The following is a 15,432-nucleotide window of genomic DNA, read 5'->3' as shown; positions in this document are numbered from 1 at the left end:
CAGGGGTTGGATCCATAGGATTCATATGACCCAGATCCTATCTTGCCAAATCACCCAGATCTATACCCTGCACAACTATCACCACCCGAAGACACATTTAATCAGCAGGGGCAGCTGCATTCCACAATATCCAGCTACAAACTGACCCTACTGAAGAGGATTTGATCTTTGACACCCTTACTGCAACACACAGAGTCAATTCCTCCCCATGCTACCCAGAATATGCTTAGACATTCAAATTACATCTTTAAAGAACCTGTAAGGTCTCGAGTTATAATCCATAGGGTGGATATAAAATAAAGAGCGGCACCTTCAAACCCTCTGTTTATACAGAATCAAATCCCTCCAGACTCAAAAGTGGTCAGTACTGCACAAAAACGTGCTAATAGTCAATCTACAGGAGATTCACCCCGTCCTAACAAAGAAAGCAAGAAAATAGATGCAGTGGGTAAAATAGTACCAGCACAAGCTGCCAATCATTGGTGTGTCGCCAATTTGCAAGCACTGTTAGCACAGTACGACTGGGCCCACTAGGATGAAATGGAGGGTTCAATGGCATGTGTAGCTGCAGATACACATGTTGTGCATAGCCCGTCATCTGGTGTTGGGTCGGAGTGTTACAAGTTGTTTTTCTTCGAAGAAGTCTTTCGAGTCACGAGACCGAGGGACTCCTCCTCCTTTGCTTCCATTGCGCATGGGCGTCGACTCCAGCCTCGATTGTTTTCTTTCTGCCATCGGGTTCGGACGTGTTCCTTTTCGGTCCGGGTTCGGAACGGAAAGATAGTTAGAAATTCGGAAAATTACGTCGGTATTGTTGCGTTCGGGATTGGATTAGATAGGATCGACATCGAATCGTGAAGAGCTCCGGTAGCCCTTCGGGGTAATTTCGATCCCCGTCGGGGCCTGGTCGGCCCGACCGCGTGTAACATCGAGGCTGATGGAACAGACCCCGTTCCGATTCTGCCCTAAATGCCACAACAAATACCCATATACAGACCAACATTTGGTCTGTAACCTGTGCCTGTCGCCCGAGCACAAGGAAGAAACTTGTGAGGCCTGTTGTGCGTTTCGATCCCGAAAAACGCTCCGTGACCGGCGAGCCAGAAGATTACAGATGGCGTCCACGCCGACAGGACACAGAGTTCGAGGAACAAGGAGAAGAAGAGGAAGCCTTCTCTATCCATGAATCGGACTCTGAGGAATTCGACGTCCACGAAACAGTGAGTAAGACGTCGAAGCCAGCACACTAGAAAACAGACAAGGCCCAGGGGACGCCACTGCCAACAGGCCATGGCTCAACCCATAAAGTCGGTGACCGCCCATCGGCACCGAAAAAGGCCGAACTAGTGCCGAGATCGTCCGACTCGGGTCGAGACACAGGCACGCAGCAATCTCGGGACCGAGAAAGTGCTGCCGACAAAGATCGACGCCGAGACATCGTAGCCGAAGCTGCTCGACGCAGAGACAGCGGCACCGAGGAGGATCGACGCCGAGAAGTTTCGACTCCAAAAAAGAGAAAAGTCGCCTCGGAGCCGAAAACGAGTAAGGACATGGTTTCGGTGCCGAAACGACCGGCAACCGAGCCAACAACCAGCTCATATTCAGAGGAGCAATCACTGTCCTCTCAATTGCGCAAACATAGATTCGAGGAAGAGTTACAGTCCACTGAAGTAGACCACACTCAAAAGCGGATCTTTATACAGAGTGGAACAGGGAAGATCAGCACCCTTCCCCCTATTAGGAGGAAAAGGAGACTTGAGTTCCAAATACAGGAACAAGCACCACAAACAAAAGTGGTGAAGAAGGTAACTCCGCCACCCTCTCCTCCACCTGTAACTTACATATCACCGGCACAGACTCCGTCACACTCACCGGCTCACACCACCATGAGCCAAGATGACCAGGACGCTTGGGACCTATACGACGCCCCAGTGTCAGACAACAGTCCGGAGGCGTATCCTACCAAACCCTCACCACCAGAGGACAGCACAGCGTATTCACAGGTGGTAGCTAGGGCAGCAGAGTTCCATAACGTGTCGCTACACTCGGAACCTGTCGAGGATGACTTCCTTTTCAACACCCTCTCCTCCACCCATAGCACCTACCAGAGCCTGCCTATGCTCCCAGGAATGCTAAGGCACGCAAAGCAAATCTTCAAAGAGCCTGTCAAGAGTAGAGCAATAACACCAAGGGTGGAAAAGAAATACAAAGCACCGCCCACAGACCCTGCTTTCATCACCTCACAACTCCCACCAGATTCGGTTGTAGTAGGGGCAGCTCGCAAGAGAGCCAACTCTCACACGTTAGGCGATGCACCACCTCCGGATAAAGAAAGCCGCAAGTTTGACGCAGCTGGAAAAAGGGTCGCAGTACAAGCTGCAAACCAGTGGCGCATCGCTAACTCTCAAGCGCTCCTAGCGCGATATGATAGAGCCCATTGGGACGAGATGCAGCACCTCATCGTGCATCTACCCAAGGATTTACAAAAAAGGGCGAAACAGGTGGTTGAGGAGGGACAAAACATCTCCAATAACCAAATACGCTCCTCTATGGATGCAGCTGACACAGCTGCAAGAACAATTAACACAGCAGTAACCATAAGAAGGCACGCGTGGTTACGAACATCTGGCTTTAAACCCGGAGATACAGCAAGCGGTGCTCAATATGCCATTCAATGAGCAACAATTGTTCGGACCTGAAGTGGACACGGCAATTGAGAAGCTAAAAAAGGACACTGACACTGCCAAGGCCATGGGCGCACTCTATTCCCCGCAGGGCAGAGGCACTTTCGGCACCTTCCGCAAAACAACCTTCAGAGGGGGGTTTCGGGGTCAGGCCACACAAGCCAGTGCCTCACATTCAACACCGTCTACCTACCAGGGACAGTACCAAAGGTGAGGCTTTCGGGGCCAGTACAGAGGAGGACAATTCCCTAGAAACAGGGGAAAATTTCAAAGCCCAAAAACACCTGCAACCAAACAGTGACTCACAGGTCACTCATCCCCTCCACACAACACCAGTGGGGGGAAGAATAAGTCAGTATTACCAATCTTGGGAGAAAATAACAACAGACACTTGGGTCTTAGCAATTATCCAACATGGTTATTGCATAGAATTTCTCCAAATCCCTCCAAATATACCACCAAAAACACAGAATATATCAAAACAGCATTCAGACCTTCTGGAAATAGAAGTTCAAGCATTACTGCAAAAGAACGCAATAAAACTGGTACCAGGTACACAAATAAACACAGGAGTTTACTCACTGTACTTTCTAATACCAAAAAAGGACAAAACACTGAGACCAATCCTAGATCTCAGAACACTAAACACCTACATCAAATCAGAACACTTTCACATGGTCATGCCACAAGAAGTGTTACCATTGCTAAAGCAACAAGACTACATGACAACCTTAGATCTCAAAGACGCATATTTCCACATACCGGTACATCCCTCGCACAGGAAATACCTAAGGTTCGTATTCAAAGGAATACATTACCAATTCAAAGTATTGCCGTTCGGTATAACAACCGCACCAAGAGTCTTTACAAAATGCCTAGCAGTAGTAGCTGCACACATCAGAAGGCAGCAAATACACGTATTCCCGTATCTAGACGATTGGCTAATCAAGACCAACTCACTGACAAAGTGTTCACACCACACAGATCAGGTCATACAAACCCTCTACAAACTCGGTTTCTCCGTCAACTATGCGAAATCACGCATTCTGCCGTGCAAAGTACAGCAATACCTAGGAGCAACAATAGACACAACAAGGGGAATAGCCACTCCAAGTCCACAAAGGGTTCAAAATTTCCAAAAAGTTATACAAACCATGTATCCAACACAAAAAATACAGGCAAAGACGGTATTACAACTCCTAAGCATGATGTCCTCATGCATAGCCATTGTCCCGAATGCAAGACTGCAAATGAGGCCCTTACAACAGTGCCTAGCATCACAATGGTCACAAGCACAGGGTCACCTTCTAGATCTGGTGTTGATAGACCGCCAAACATACATCTCGCTTCTATGGTGGAACAGTATAAATTTAAACAAAGGGCGGCCTTTCCAAGACCCAGTGCCACAATACGTGATAACAACAGATGCTTCCATGACAGGGTGGGGAGCACACCTCAATCAACACAGCATCCAAGGACAATGGGACGTACATCAAACAAAGCTGCATATAAATCACCTCGAACTGCTAGCAGTTTTCCTAGCGTTAAAAGCATTCCAACCCATCATAACCCACAAGTACATTCTTGTCAAAACAGACAACATGACAACAATGTATTATCTAAACAAACAGGGGGGGACACACTCGACACAGCTGTGCCTCCTGGCACAAAAGATATGGCAATGGGCAATTCACAACCACATTCGCCTAATAGCACAGTTTATTCCAGGGATCCAGAATCAACTTGCAGACAATCTCTCTCGAGATCACCAACAGGTCCACGAATGGGAAATTCACCCCCAAATTCTAAACACTTACTTCAAAATTTGGGGAAAACCTCAAATAGACTTATTTGCAACAAAGGAGAACGCAAAATGCCAAAACTTCGCATCCAGATACCCACACAGGCAGTCCCAAGGCAATGCCCTATGGATGAACTGGTCAGGGATATTTGCGTACGCTTTTCCCCCCTCTCCCTCTCCTTCCATATCTAGTAAACAAATTGAGTCAAAACAAACTCAAACTCATACTGATAGCACCAACATGGGCGAGGCAACCATGGTACACAACACTGCTAGACCTATCAGTAGTACCCCACGTCAAGTTACCCAACAGGCCAGATCTGCTAACACAACACAAACAACAGATCAGGCATCCAAACCCAGCATCGCTGAATCTAGCAATCTGGCTCCTGAAATCCTAGAATTCGGACACTTAAACCTCACCCAAGAATGTATGGAAGTCATAAAGCAAGCTAGAAGACCCTCCACTAGACACTGCTATGCAAGCAAATGGAAAAGGTTTGTTTGCTACTGCCATAATAATCAAATTCAACCATTACACGCATCTCCAAAGGATGTAGTGGGTTACTTACTACACTTACAAAAATCAAACCTGGCCTTCTCTTCCATTAAAATACACCTCGCAGCAATATCTGCATACCTGCAGATTACCCATTCAACTTCACTATTTAGGATACCTGTCATTAAAGCGTTTATGGAATGCCTCAAAAGAATTATACCACCAAGGACACCACCTGTTCCTTCATGGAACCTCAACATCGTCTTAACGAGACTCATGGGTCCACCTTTTGAACCCATGCATTCTTGCGAAATACAATTCCTAACCTGGAAAGTTGCATTTCTCATCGCCATCACATCTCTAAGAAGAGTAAGTGAAATTCAGGCGTTTACAATACAAGAACCTTATATCCAAATACACAAAAATAAGGTAGTCCTAAGAACCAATCCAAAATTTCTACCAAAGGTTATTTCACCGTTCCACTTAAATCAAACGGTAGAACTACCAGTGTTCTTCCCACAGCCAGACTCGGTAGCTGAAAGGGCACTACATACATTAGACATCAGAAAAGCACTAATGTACTACATTGACAGAACAAAACAAATCAGAAAAACAAAACAACTGTTTATTGCATTCCAAAAACCTCATACAGGGAACCCAATATCAAAACGGTATAGCCAGATGGATAGTTAAATGCATCCAAATCTGCTACCTTAAAGCCAAAAGGGAGCTGCCCATTACACCAAGGGCACACTCAACCCGAAAGAAAGGCGCTAGCATGGCCTTCCTAGGGAATATTCCAATGCACGAGATATGTAAGGCAGCCACATGGTCTACGCCTCACACATTTACTAAGCACTACTGTGTAGACGTGCTATCCGCACAACAAGCCACAGTAGGTCAAGCCGTACTAAGAACTCTATTTCAGACTACTTCCACTCCTACAGGCTGAGCCACCGCTTTTGGGGAGATAACTGCTTACTAGTCTATGCACAACATGTGTATCTGCAGCTACACATGCCATCGAACTGAAAATGTCACTTACCCAGTGTACATCTGTTCGTGGCATTAGTCGCTGCAGATTCACATGTGCCCACCCGCCTCCCCGGGAGCCTGTAGCCGTTTGGAAGTTATCTTCAACTTTGTACATTTTGTAAATATATTACTTAAACCTTAACTGGTACATACTTATTCAGTCCATTGCATGGGCACTATTACTAACACACACAACTCCTACCTCACCCTCTGCGGGGAAAACAATCGAAGATGAAGTCGACGCCCATGCGCAATGGAAGCAAAGGAGGAGGAGTCCCTCGGTCTCGTGACTCGAAAGACTTCTTCGAAGAAAAACAACTTGTAACACTCCGACCCAACACCAGATGGCGGGCTATGCACAACATGTGAATCTGCAGCGACTAATGCCACGAACAGATGTACACTGGGTAAGTGACATTTTCAATCTCCTTCAGTACCTTCCAGAGGAGCTTCGCAAAAGCTTGCAAGAGATAGCATCACAAGGGCAAAATATCTCCAATAACTCTGTTCGTTGCGCAAAAGAGGACACAGATACAGCAGTACATGGCATTAACATAGGCATTATCATATGCGGGCATGCTTGGCTTAGGTGTTCAGGCTTCAAGCCAGTAATATAGCAGGCAGTACTCAATATGCCATTTGATAGGGAACACTTATTTGGCCAACAATAGATACCACAATAGAAAAACTTTTAAAAGATTCTGAAACAGCGAGAGCAATGGGGGCACTACCAACCACCACACAATGTGGTAATTTTCATCGCCCACATTTTAGGGGAGGCTTCAAACAAATGTCTACAGAGCCTTCTACCTCTCAAAACAGACAAGCCTCCCACTTTTACAACAGAGGTTCCTTTAGGGGATCATAAAGAGGCTCAAATAACAAAGGCAGAGGAAAGGTATCCACCTCCAGAGGATCTGCCTGCACTGCATGCCAGTGACTACCTACACCTTCCACCACCTCACACCTCTCCAGTAGGGGTAAGACTGAAAATATTCTATTCACAATGGCCGGATATCACCACAGACAAGTGAGTTCTTTCAATTATCCAACATGGTTATTGTAGGAAGTTGGCTCTGTATGCACTATTTCAGAGTAAGGAATAGTATGCACAGAGTCCAAGGGTTCCCCTTAGAGGTATGATAGTGGCAAAAAGAGATAATTCTAATGCTCTATTTTGTGGTAGTGTGGTCGAGCAGTAGGCTTATCAAAGGCGTAGTGTTAAGCATTTGTTGTACATACACACAGGCAATAAATGAGGAACACACACTCCGAGACAATTCCAGGCCAATAGGTTTTTGTATAGAAAATTATCTTTTCTTAGTTTATTTTAAGAACCACAGGTTCAAATTCTACATGTAATACTTTGCATGAAAGGTATTGCAGGTAAGTACTTTAGGAACTTTGAATAATCACAATAGCATATATACTTTTCAAATAAAACACATATAGCTATTTTAAAACTAGACAGTGCAATTTTCACAGTTCCTAGGGGAGGTAAGTATTTGTTAGTTTTTGCAGGTAAGTAAACCACCTACGGGTTCAAGTTTGGGTCCAAGGTAGCCCACCGTTGGGGGTTCGGAGCAACCCCAAAGTTACCACACCAGCAGCTCAGGGCCGGTCAGGTGCAGAGTTCAAAGTGGTGCCCAAAACGCATAGGCTTCAATGGAGAAGGGGGTGCCCCGGTTCCAGTCTGCCAGCAGGTAAGTACACGCGTCTTCGGAGGGCAGACCAGGGGGGTTTTGTAGGGCACCGGGGGGGGGACACAAGTTAGCACAGGAAGTACACCCTCAGCAGCACGGGGGCGGCCGGGTGCAGTGTGCAAACACACGTCGGGTTTTCAATTGGAATCCATGGGAGACCAAGGGGTCTCTTCAGCGATGCAGGCAAGGGGGGGGGGCTCCTCGGGGTAGCCACCACCTGGGCAAGGGAGAGGGCCTCCTGGGGGTCACTCCTGCACTGGAGTTCCGATCCTTCATGTCCTGGGGGCTGCGGGTGCAGGGTCTTTTCCAGGCGTCTGGATCTGAGAGTCAGGCAGTCGCGGTCAGGGGGAGCCTCGGGATTCCCTCTGCAGGCGTCGCTGTGGGGGCTCAGGGGGGACAACTTTGGTTACTCACAGTCTCAGAGTCGCCGGGGAGTCCTCCCTGAAGTGTTGTTTCTCCACAAGTCGAGCTGGGGATGTCGGGTGCAGAGTTGCAAGTCTCCCGCTTCTGGCGGGAAACGCAGTCGTTTTAAAGTTGCTCCTTTGGAAACAAAGTTGCAGTCTTGGGTGAACAGGGCCGCTGTTCTCGGGAGTTTCTTGGTCCTTCTAGAGCAGGGCAGTCCTCTGAGGATTCAGAGGTCGCTGGTCCTGGGGAAAGCGTCGCTGGAGCAGTGTCTTTTCGAAGTGGGGAGACAGGCCGGTAGAGCTGGGGCCAAAGCAGTTGGTGTCTCCGTCTTCTCTGCAGGGTTTTTCAGCTCAGCAGTCCTCTTCATCTTAGGTTGCAGGAATCTGAGTTCCTTGGTTCTGGGGAGCCCCTAAATACTGAATTTAGGGGTGTGTTTAGGTGTGGGAGGGCAGTAGCCAATGGCTACTGTCCTTGAGGGTGGCTACACCCTCTTTGTGCCTCCTCCCTGAGGGGAGGGGGGCACATCCCTATTCCTATTGGGGGAATCCTCCATCTGCAAGATGGAGGATTTCTACAAGTCAGAGTCACCTCAGCTCAGGACACCTTAGGGGCTGTCCTGACTGGCCAGTGACTCCTCCTTGTTTTTCTCATTATCTCTCCTGGACTTGCCGCCAAAAGTGGGGGCTGTGTCCAGGGGGCGGGCATCTCCACTAGCTGGAGTGCCCTGGGGCATTGTAGCACGAAGCTTGAGCCTTTGAAGCTCACTGCTAGGTGTTACAGTTCCTGCAGGGGGGAGGTGTGAAGCACCTCCACCCAGAGCAGGCTTTGTTTCTGTCCTCAGAGAGCACAAAGGCTTTCACCGCATGGGGTCAGAAACTCGTCTCTCAGCAGCAGGCTGGCACAGACCAGTCAGTCCTGCACTGAACAATTGGGTAAAATACAGGGGGCATCTCTAAGATGCCCTCTGTGTGCATTTTTTAATAAATCCAACACTGGCATCAGGGTGGGTTTATTATTCTGAGAAGTTTGGTACCAAACTTCCCAGTATTCAGTGTAGCCATTTTGGAGCTGTGGAGTTCGTTTTTGACAGACTCCCAGACCATATACTCTTATAGCTACCCTGCACTTACAATGTCTAAGGTTTTGCTTAGACACTGTAGGGACATAGTGCTCATGCACCTATGCCCTCACCTGTGGTATAGTGCACCCTGCCTTAGGGCTGTAAGGCCTGTTAGAGGGGTGACTTACCTATGCCATAGGCAGTGTGAGGTTGGCATGGCACCCTGAGGGGAGTGCCATGTCGACTTAGTCATTTTCTCCCCACCAGCACACACAAGCTGGCAAGCAGTGTGTCTGTGCTGAGTGAGGGGTCCCTAGGGTGGCATAAGACATGCTGCAGCCCTTAGAGACCTTCCCTGGCATCAGGGCCCTTGGTACCAGGGGTACCAGTTACAAGGGACTTACCTGGGTGCCAGGGTTGTGCCAATTGTGGAAACAATGGTACATTTTAGGTGAAAGAACACTGGTGCTGGGACCTGGTTAGCAGGGTCCGAGCACACTTCTCAGTCAAGTCAGCATCAGTATCAGGCAAAACGTGGGGGGGGTAACTGCAACAGGGAGCCATTTCTTTACAGTTATTGTCTGGAACTCACTTCCACTCCACCAAGCATTCCCCTTCGCACTCACAAATTTTCAGAAGAACACCTTACTCTTTCCAAAAAAGAGGTACAATCCCTTCTTGTCTGAGGGGGTATAGAACCAGTCCTGGTCTCACAGCAATGATTAGAAGTATATTCACTAAACTTCCTTACACCAAAGATGGATGGGTCACTCAGGCCAATTCTAGATCCTAGACCATTAAATCTCTACATTCTCTCAGAGCAATTCCATATAGTCACTCTCCAAGATGTCATTCCACTGTTAAAGCAACGCAATTTTATGACAGCCTTATATCTAAAGGATGCTTACTTTCATATTCCCATTCACCCAGCACATCGCAAATACCTCAGATTCATAATTGCATAAAAACATTATCAGTTCAAGGTGTTACTTTTTAGGGTCACAACCGCTCCCAGGGTCTTCACAAAATGTCTAGCGTTAGTTGCCGCATATCTCAGATGTCAATACATTAATGTCTTCCCTTACGTGGACGATTGGCTCATCAAAGCCAATACATTACAACACTGTCAATGTCACACTCAGCTGGCAGTGGATCACATTCACACTCTGGGATTCATGATCAACTTTCCCAAATCCCATCCCCAACCTTTGCAGATACAGCCTTATCTAGGAGCAGTGATCAATGCACAGATAGGGTTAGCATATCCAAGTCCAGCTTTGATTCACACTTTTCAAACTTTAATTTCCCACTCACAGGAATACCACACTTACACAGTGAAGACTGATGCAGCTACTAGACATGATGGCATCTTGCATTGTCATCGTACCACATGCCAGACTGCACATGCATCCCCTACAGCAGTGACTTTCTCATCAGGGGTCTCAGTCACAGGACCATCTCGAAGATCTGGTGTTGTTGGACCTCCAGACTCGCCACTCTCTGCAATGGTGGAATTCCACCAACCTCTCTAAGGGGTGGCCCTTTCTGGACCCTGCGCTTCAAGTCACTCTGACTACAGATGCATCACAGACAGGTTGGGGAGCTCACCTTAACAACCTCACAGTACAAGGTATATGGGATCCCATTCAACAAAATTCACATATCAATTACCTGAAGCTTCAAGCAGTTTTCCTAGCACTGAAGGCTTTTTTTCCACAACTCTCTCACAAAGTGGTTCTAGTCTGCACAGACAAAATAACAACCATATATTATCTGCAAAAACAGGAGGGACACATTCTCCTCAGTTGTCACATCTTGCTCAAGCAATTGCAAATGGGCAATTCACTGCCACGTTCACCTAGTGGCAGAGTATCTCCCAAGCATGAGCAAATAATTTGCAGACCTACTTAGCAGAATGCAGCAACAAGTCTACGAAGAGGAACTCCACCCACAAGTCCTTCAACAGTACTTCCTAAATTGGGGAACATCTCAAATAGACCTATTCGCCATTGCAGAAAATACAAAATGCCAAAGCTCCACGTCCAGATACCCACACCCTCAGTCCAAGGGCAATGCTTATTGGATGAATTGGTCAGGGATATTAGCTTACGCTTTTCTGCCTCTCCCACTCATTCCATCTCTAGTTCGCAATTTGAGGCAAACCTCTCACCATGATCCTTGTAGCTCATCCCACATGGTCTTGTCAAGTTTGGTTCACAACATTTCTGGATCTGTAACTAGTTCCACACTAGACGGTCCCCGATAGGCCGAACCTTCTTACTCAGAATTAAGGACAGATAAGGCATTCAGATCGCAAATCTCTTAACCTTGCAATTTGGCTCCTGAAGTCATAGAGTTTGGTTACTTAAAACTACAGCCAAAATGCATGGACATTCTAAAAGAAGCACATAAACCTACAACCAGACGGTGTTATGCTGCAAAATGGAAAAGGTTTGTATGCTACTTTCAACCTAACCACATTGACCCACTGAAAGCTTCAGTTCAAGACATTGTTTATTTTCAACATTTGCAGAGATCAAACGTAACATATTTGTCTATTGCTCTTCATTTAGCAGCTATAGCTGCTCATCTCCAAAACAAATAACACATCGTTTTATTCAGAATCCCAGTTATTAAAGCTTTCATGGAAGGTCTTAAAAGAGTCATTCCACCCATGGTACCTCCAGCGCCATCCTGAAACCTTAATGTTGTTCTTACTAGGCTCATGAATCCACCTTTTGAGGCAATGCATTCATGCCCTTCACAGTTCCTTTCATGGAAAGTGGCTTTCTTAGTAGCTATCACTCCCTTAGGATGTGAAAGTGAACTCCAAGCTCTAACTTTAGAAGAACAATTGTTCCAAATACAGGGATAAAATAGTTATTCGAACAAACCCTAAATTCCTTACAAAATTAGTTTCACAATTCCGTTGAATTACCAGTTTTATTTCCATAACCAGACTCAGTTGCAGAAAGAGCTCTTCACAGGCTAGATGGTTAAAAGGACTCATGTATTATATTGATAGGACCAAACAGTTTAGGCAATCTAAACAACTTTTTGTTGCTTTTTCAGTATCTCATAAATGTAACCCAATATCAAAAAATGGTATAGCCAGATGGATAGTCAAATCTATTCAGTCTTGCTATGCTAAAGCCAAACAGCAGTTACTTGTTACCCCAGAGCACACTCCACTAGAAAAAAAGGGTGTTTCTATGACTTTCCTAGGTAACATCCCCATAGCAGATATATGTGAAGCTGCTACTTGGTCAACACCACAATCATTTACTAAACACTATTGTGTAGATTTAGTAGCACACCAACAAGCCAGAGTTGGCCAGGCAGTGGTCAGAACACTTTTTCAGTCAACTCTAACTCCTACAGGCTATAGCCACCTCTTATATGGACGGACTGCTTTATAAGCTATGCAAAACATGTGTATCTACAGCCACACATGCCATTGAACAGAAAATGTTACTTGCCCAGTAGATATCTATTAATGGCATGTAGCGCTGTAGATTCACATGTCCCCACCCTCCTCCCCAGATGCCTGTAGCTGTTGAAGTTACATTAACATATAAATATTGTACCTATGTAAATACATTGCATGGCCATCTCTTTTGATTTTCTCTATAGACTCCTTACCTCACCTTCCTGCTGGAAAACAATCTAACAAAGGACTCAATGCCCATGCGCAGCATCACTGAGAGGAGGAGTCACTAGATCCCTTGACTCAAAAAGATTATTTGAACAAAAGCAACTTGTAACACTCCGGACCAAAAACTAGATTGCTGACTTATGCAAAGCATATAAATCTACAGCAGTACATGCCACAAACAGATGTCTACTGGGTAAGTAACATTTTCCATATAATCTGTAACAAACGTCAACAATGTCAGCCCTATGTGATAAAGTAATTGAATCCGATGAAGTGCATATATTTTGCTTTTCAAGCAACAGAAGCAAATAATGTTCTCTTTCACGAATTGGATTACTAAGAATTGTAACATTTGGGGTCTTTGGAGTGCTTTAGTGTCTTTTGATTCAAAAAATGAAACTTACATAAAGTTTAGGCAAATATCCCTGACCAGTTCTTCCATAGTGAATTGCCCATGGGCTGGTGGGTGTGGGTACCTGAAGGTGAAGTATTGCCATCTAATACTCAGTATATTCCACTAATGACTCACCTGCTGAGGAGAAAAATCAATCTGACGTGATGTCGTTGTGAGGTTGCGTTGTGGGCTAACGGAGAGGGGTCACAGCCCATCTCTTGGTCAAAAGTTCTTTGAACAAAAACAACTTGTAAATATCCGTGCCCAACACTAGATTACAAGAGTGTGCAGAGCATGTGAGTCTACAGCACTACAAGCTACAGACAGATGGTAGAAGGATAACTAACATTTTCCTTTCCCGAAATAAAGCCCTCGCCATTTTCAACTTTGTTTTATTTTACATAATATATTTATCCTCCAGCGTTAGATGTAGGAGTGCCTTGTATTCAAGATTTGATGAACGAGCGACAAATGAAATGTCAGGATTTGATCTACCTAGACTAGGATTACAGGTTGCAAGTACATAGCCGTCTCTAAGTATTTCAATTGTAGTGAATTAAGCTATTGCTAGAGCAGATTACATAGATAGCTTATTTTGCTGTACTGCCACGTAAATGCAATATCTGATGATTTCTCGAATAGTTGTACCATTATCGAAATAGCCTCCCTGAGTTCTTATAGGTAAAACCAATAAACTACTGAAGGTAGTATCTTTTAGAATTTAAGCTGCAATCATTCTCTTTCACTCAGTGTGTTTTTTTGCAATGGAGTGCTTTACTGATGAGCTCATACACTGAACACTGAAGAAGTGTACCTTAAATGTACACTTGATCTCTATGAAGAAAATCTCATTAGCAAATATTACATTTTTTCCAGGAACAATGGCTCATAAAACAGTGACGGTCTGGAGTCACAATTTATAGATTACATTTTAAGATGTTAAGAAGATGGAACATTAAGTACATGCATCAGAAATGTGACTAATCGGTTCTTCTTTGTTGCTATGTTACATGTATTTATATGCTGCCCATAATGCAATTAGTGTGACCTTGTAGCACCAGTGAGTGGCTGGGACTAAGCACTTAAATGGTGCATTTTAAGATTAACCAATAAGTGGCCCTTTAAACTCGTGCTGTGCTGGTTTGGTGATAGCAACCATTTGGAGTTTTACTTGATAGCTTTATTTAATTAGAATTGGTGTAAAGGTTTGTTTCCTGCATGCAATGTTTGCTATTGCACACAGCCAGCATGATTTATTTTACTGATAAAATAAATCATGCTATGTTCTTATGCTTCGAATTGAAATGCCTTCTTGTTAAAAGCCCGAAGTAAAGCATTTTACTGGATTACTTTTCATGAAATGTGAGGTCCACATACTTTGATTCTTTCTTCTTTTTTTTTTTTTAATGTTTAGGCAAAGCAACTAGAACTTCAGTTCACCGTTGGGGAAGCCATTACCAGTGGTGCCATTGGAACCAGTTCAGTAGCTGCCCGGGATGTTTGGATGGTGACAGAGGAAGAATACACTCCTCCTGCAGGTACGTAAATGGTGTATTTTTCACATTTGCTATTGAGCTGGTATGCAAGAGTGAGGTCAACAAATCCTAGGGTTTCAAAATCAAACGTTTGCTCACGTAGGAGCTCTTTAGCTATTATAAGTAGATTTCTGAGATTTGTGGATGTCTTTAAGATATTTGTAAAAAGTCCTAGGCATGCACTTGAAAATCTGAGAGTCATACTTTTGGGAGTACTAAACTTCACATGATTTACATGTGAAAATTACTTCAATTATAAAAATGTATGAGTTAAGTTATACGAAAATGTGAAGTTCCTAATATTTAATTTTATCCAAATGAAATTTATTTTTCCGGGTGGGGAATTACTTGCCTATATCTCAGTTGCACCTCTGAGTCTGTCTTTACCATACCATTACATCTTTTCACATAAATAGTTGTGTGTGTGTGTTTCCTAGATTGGAAACTGCTGGCAATTTGTTAGGGAATTTCACAAATGCAGAATTCTGTTTTAGTTTCAGCTGCATTCTGAAGAGGCCAACCCCAAACGCAGGAATTCCCTCCCCTGCTTCTGCATGTATGAATACCAAAATCACTTATAGTAGCAGATTATTTAGTGTTCCCAACTACAAGTAGCTAGTAAAATATTCAGAGATTCGGTCATTCAGAATGGGAAATTTAT

At 44.9% G+C, this 15,432-nt stretch overlaps 1 protein-coding gene across 2 annotated transcripts in view; it reads left to right on the top strand.

Annotated features, from left to right (window-relative positions):
* Nucleotides 1-15,432, top strand: part of ECPAS (Ecm29 proteasome adaptor and scaffold) — a 790,558-nt gene that overhangs the window by 341,603 nt on the left and 433,523 nt on the right. For both annotated transcript variants that reach the window (XM_069240017.1, XM_069240008.1), the window contains exon 24: nt 14,651-14,774. In XM_069240017.1, coding sequence (XP_069096118.1) covers nt 14,651-14,774 — 124 coding nt within the window. The remainder of the gene's footprint in view (nt 1-14,650; nt 14,775-15,432) is intronic.

This window comes from Pleurodeles waltl, chromosome 1_2, assembly GCF_031143425.1.
Source record: "Pleurodeles waltl isolate 20211129_DDA chromosome 1_2, aPleWal1.hap1.20221129, whole genome shotgun sequence".
In the NCBI taxonomy this organism is placed as follows: domain Eukaryota; kingdom Metazoa; phylum Chordata; class Amphibia; order Caudata; family Salamandridae; genus Pleurodeles; species Pleurodeles waltl.
The sequence above is the reverse complement of the archived record's forward strand: the minus strand, read 5'-3'. Positions and strand labels throughout refer to the sequence as shown.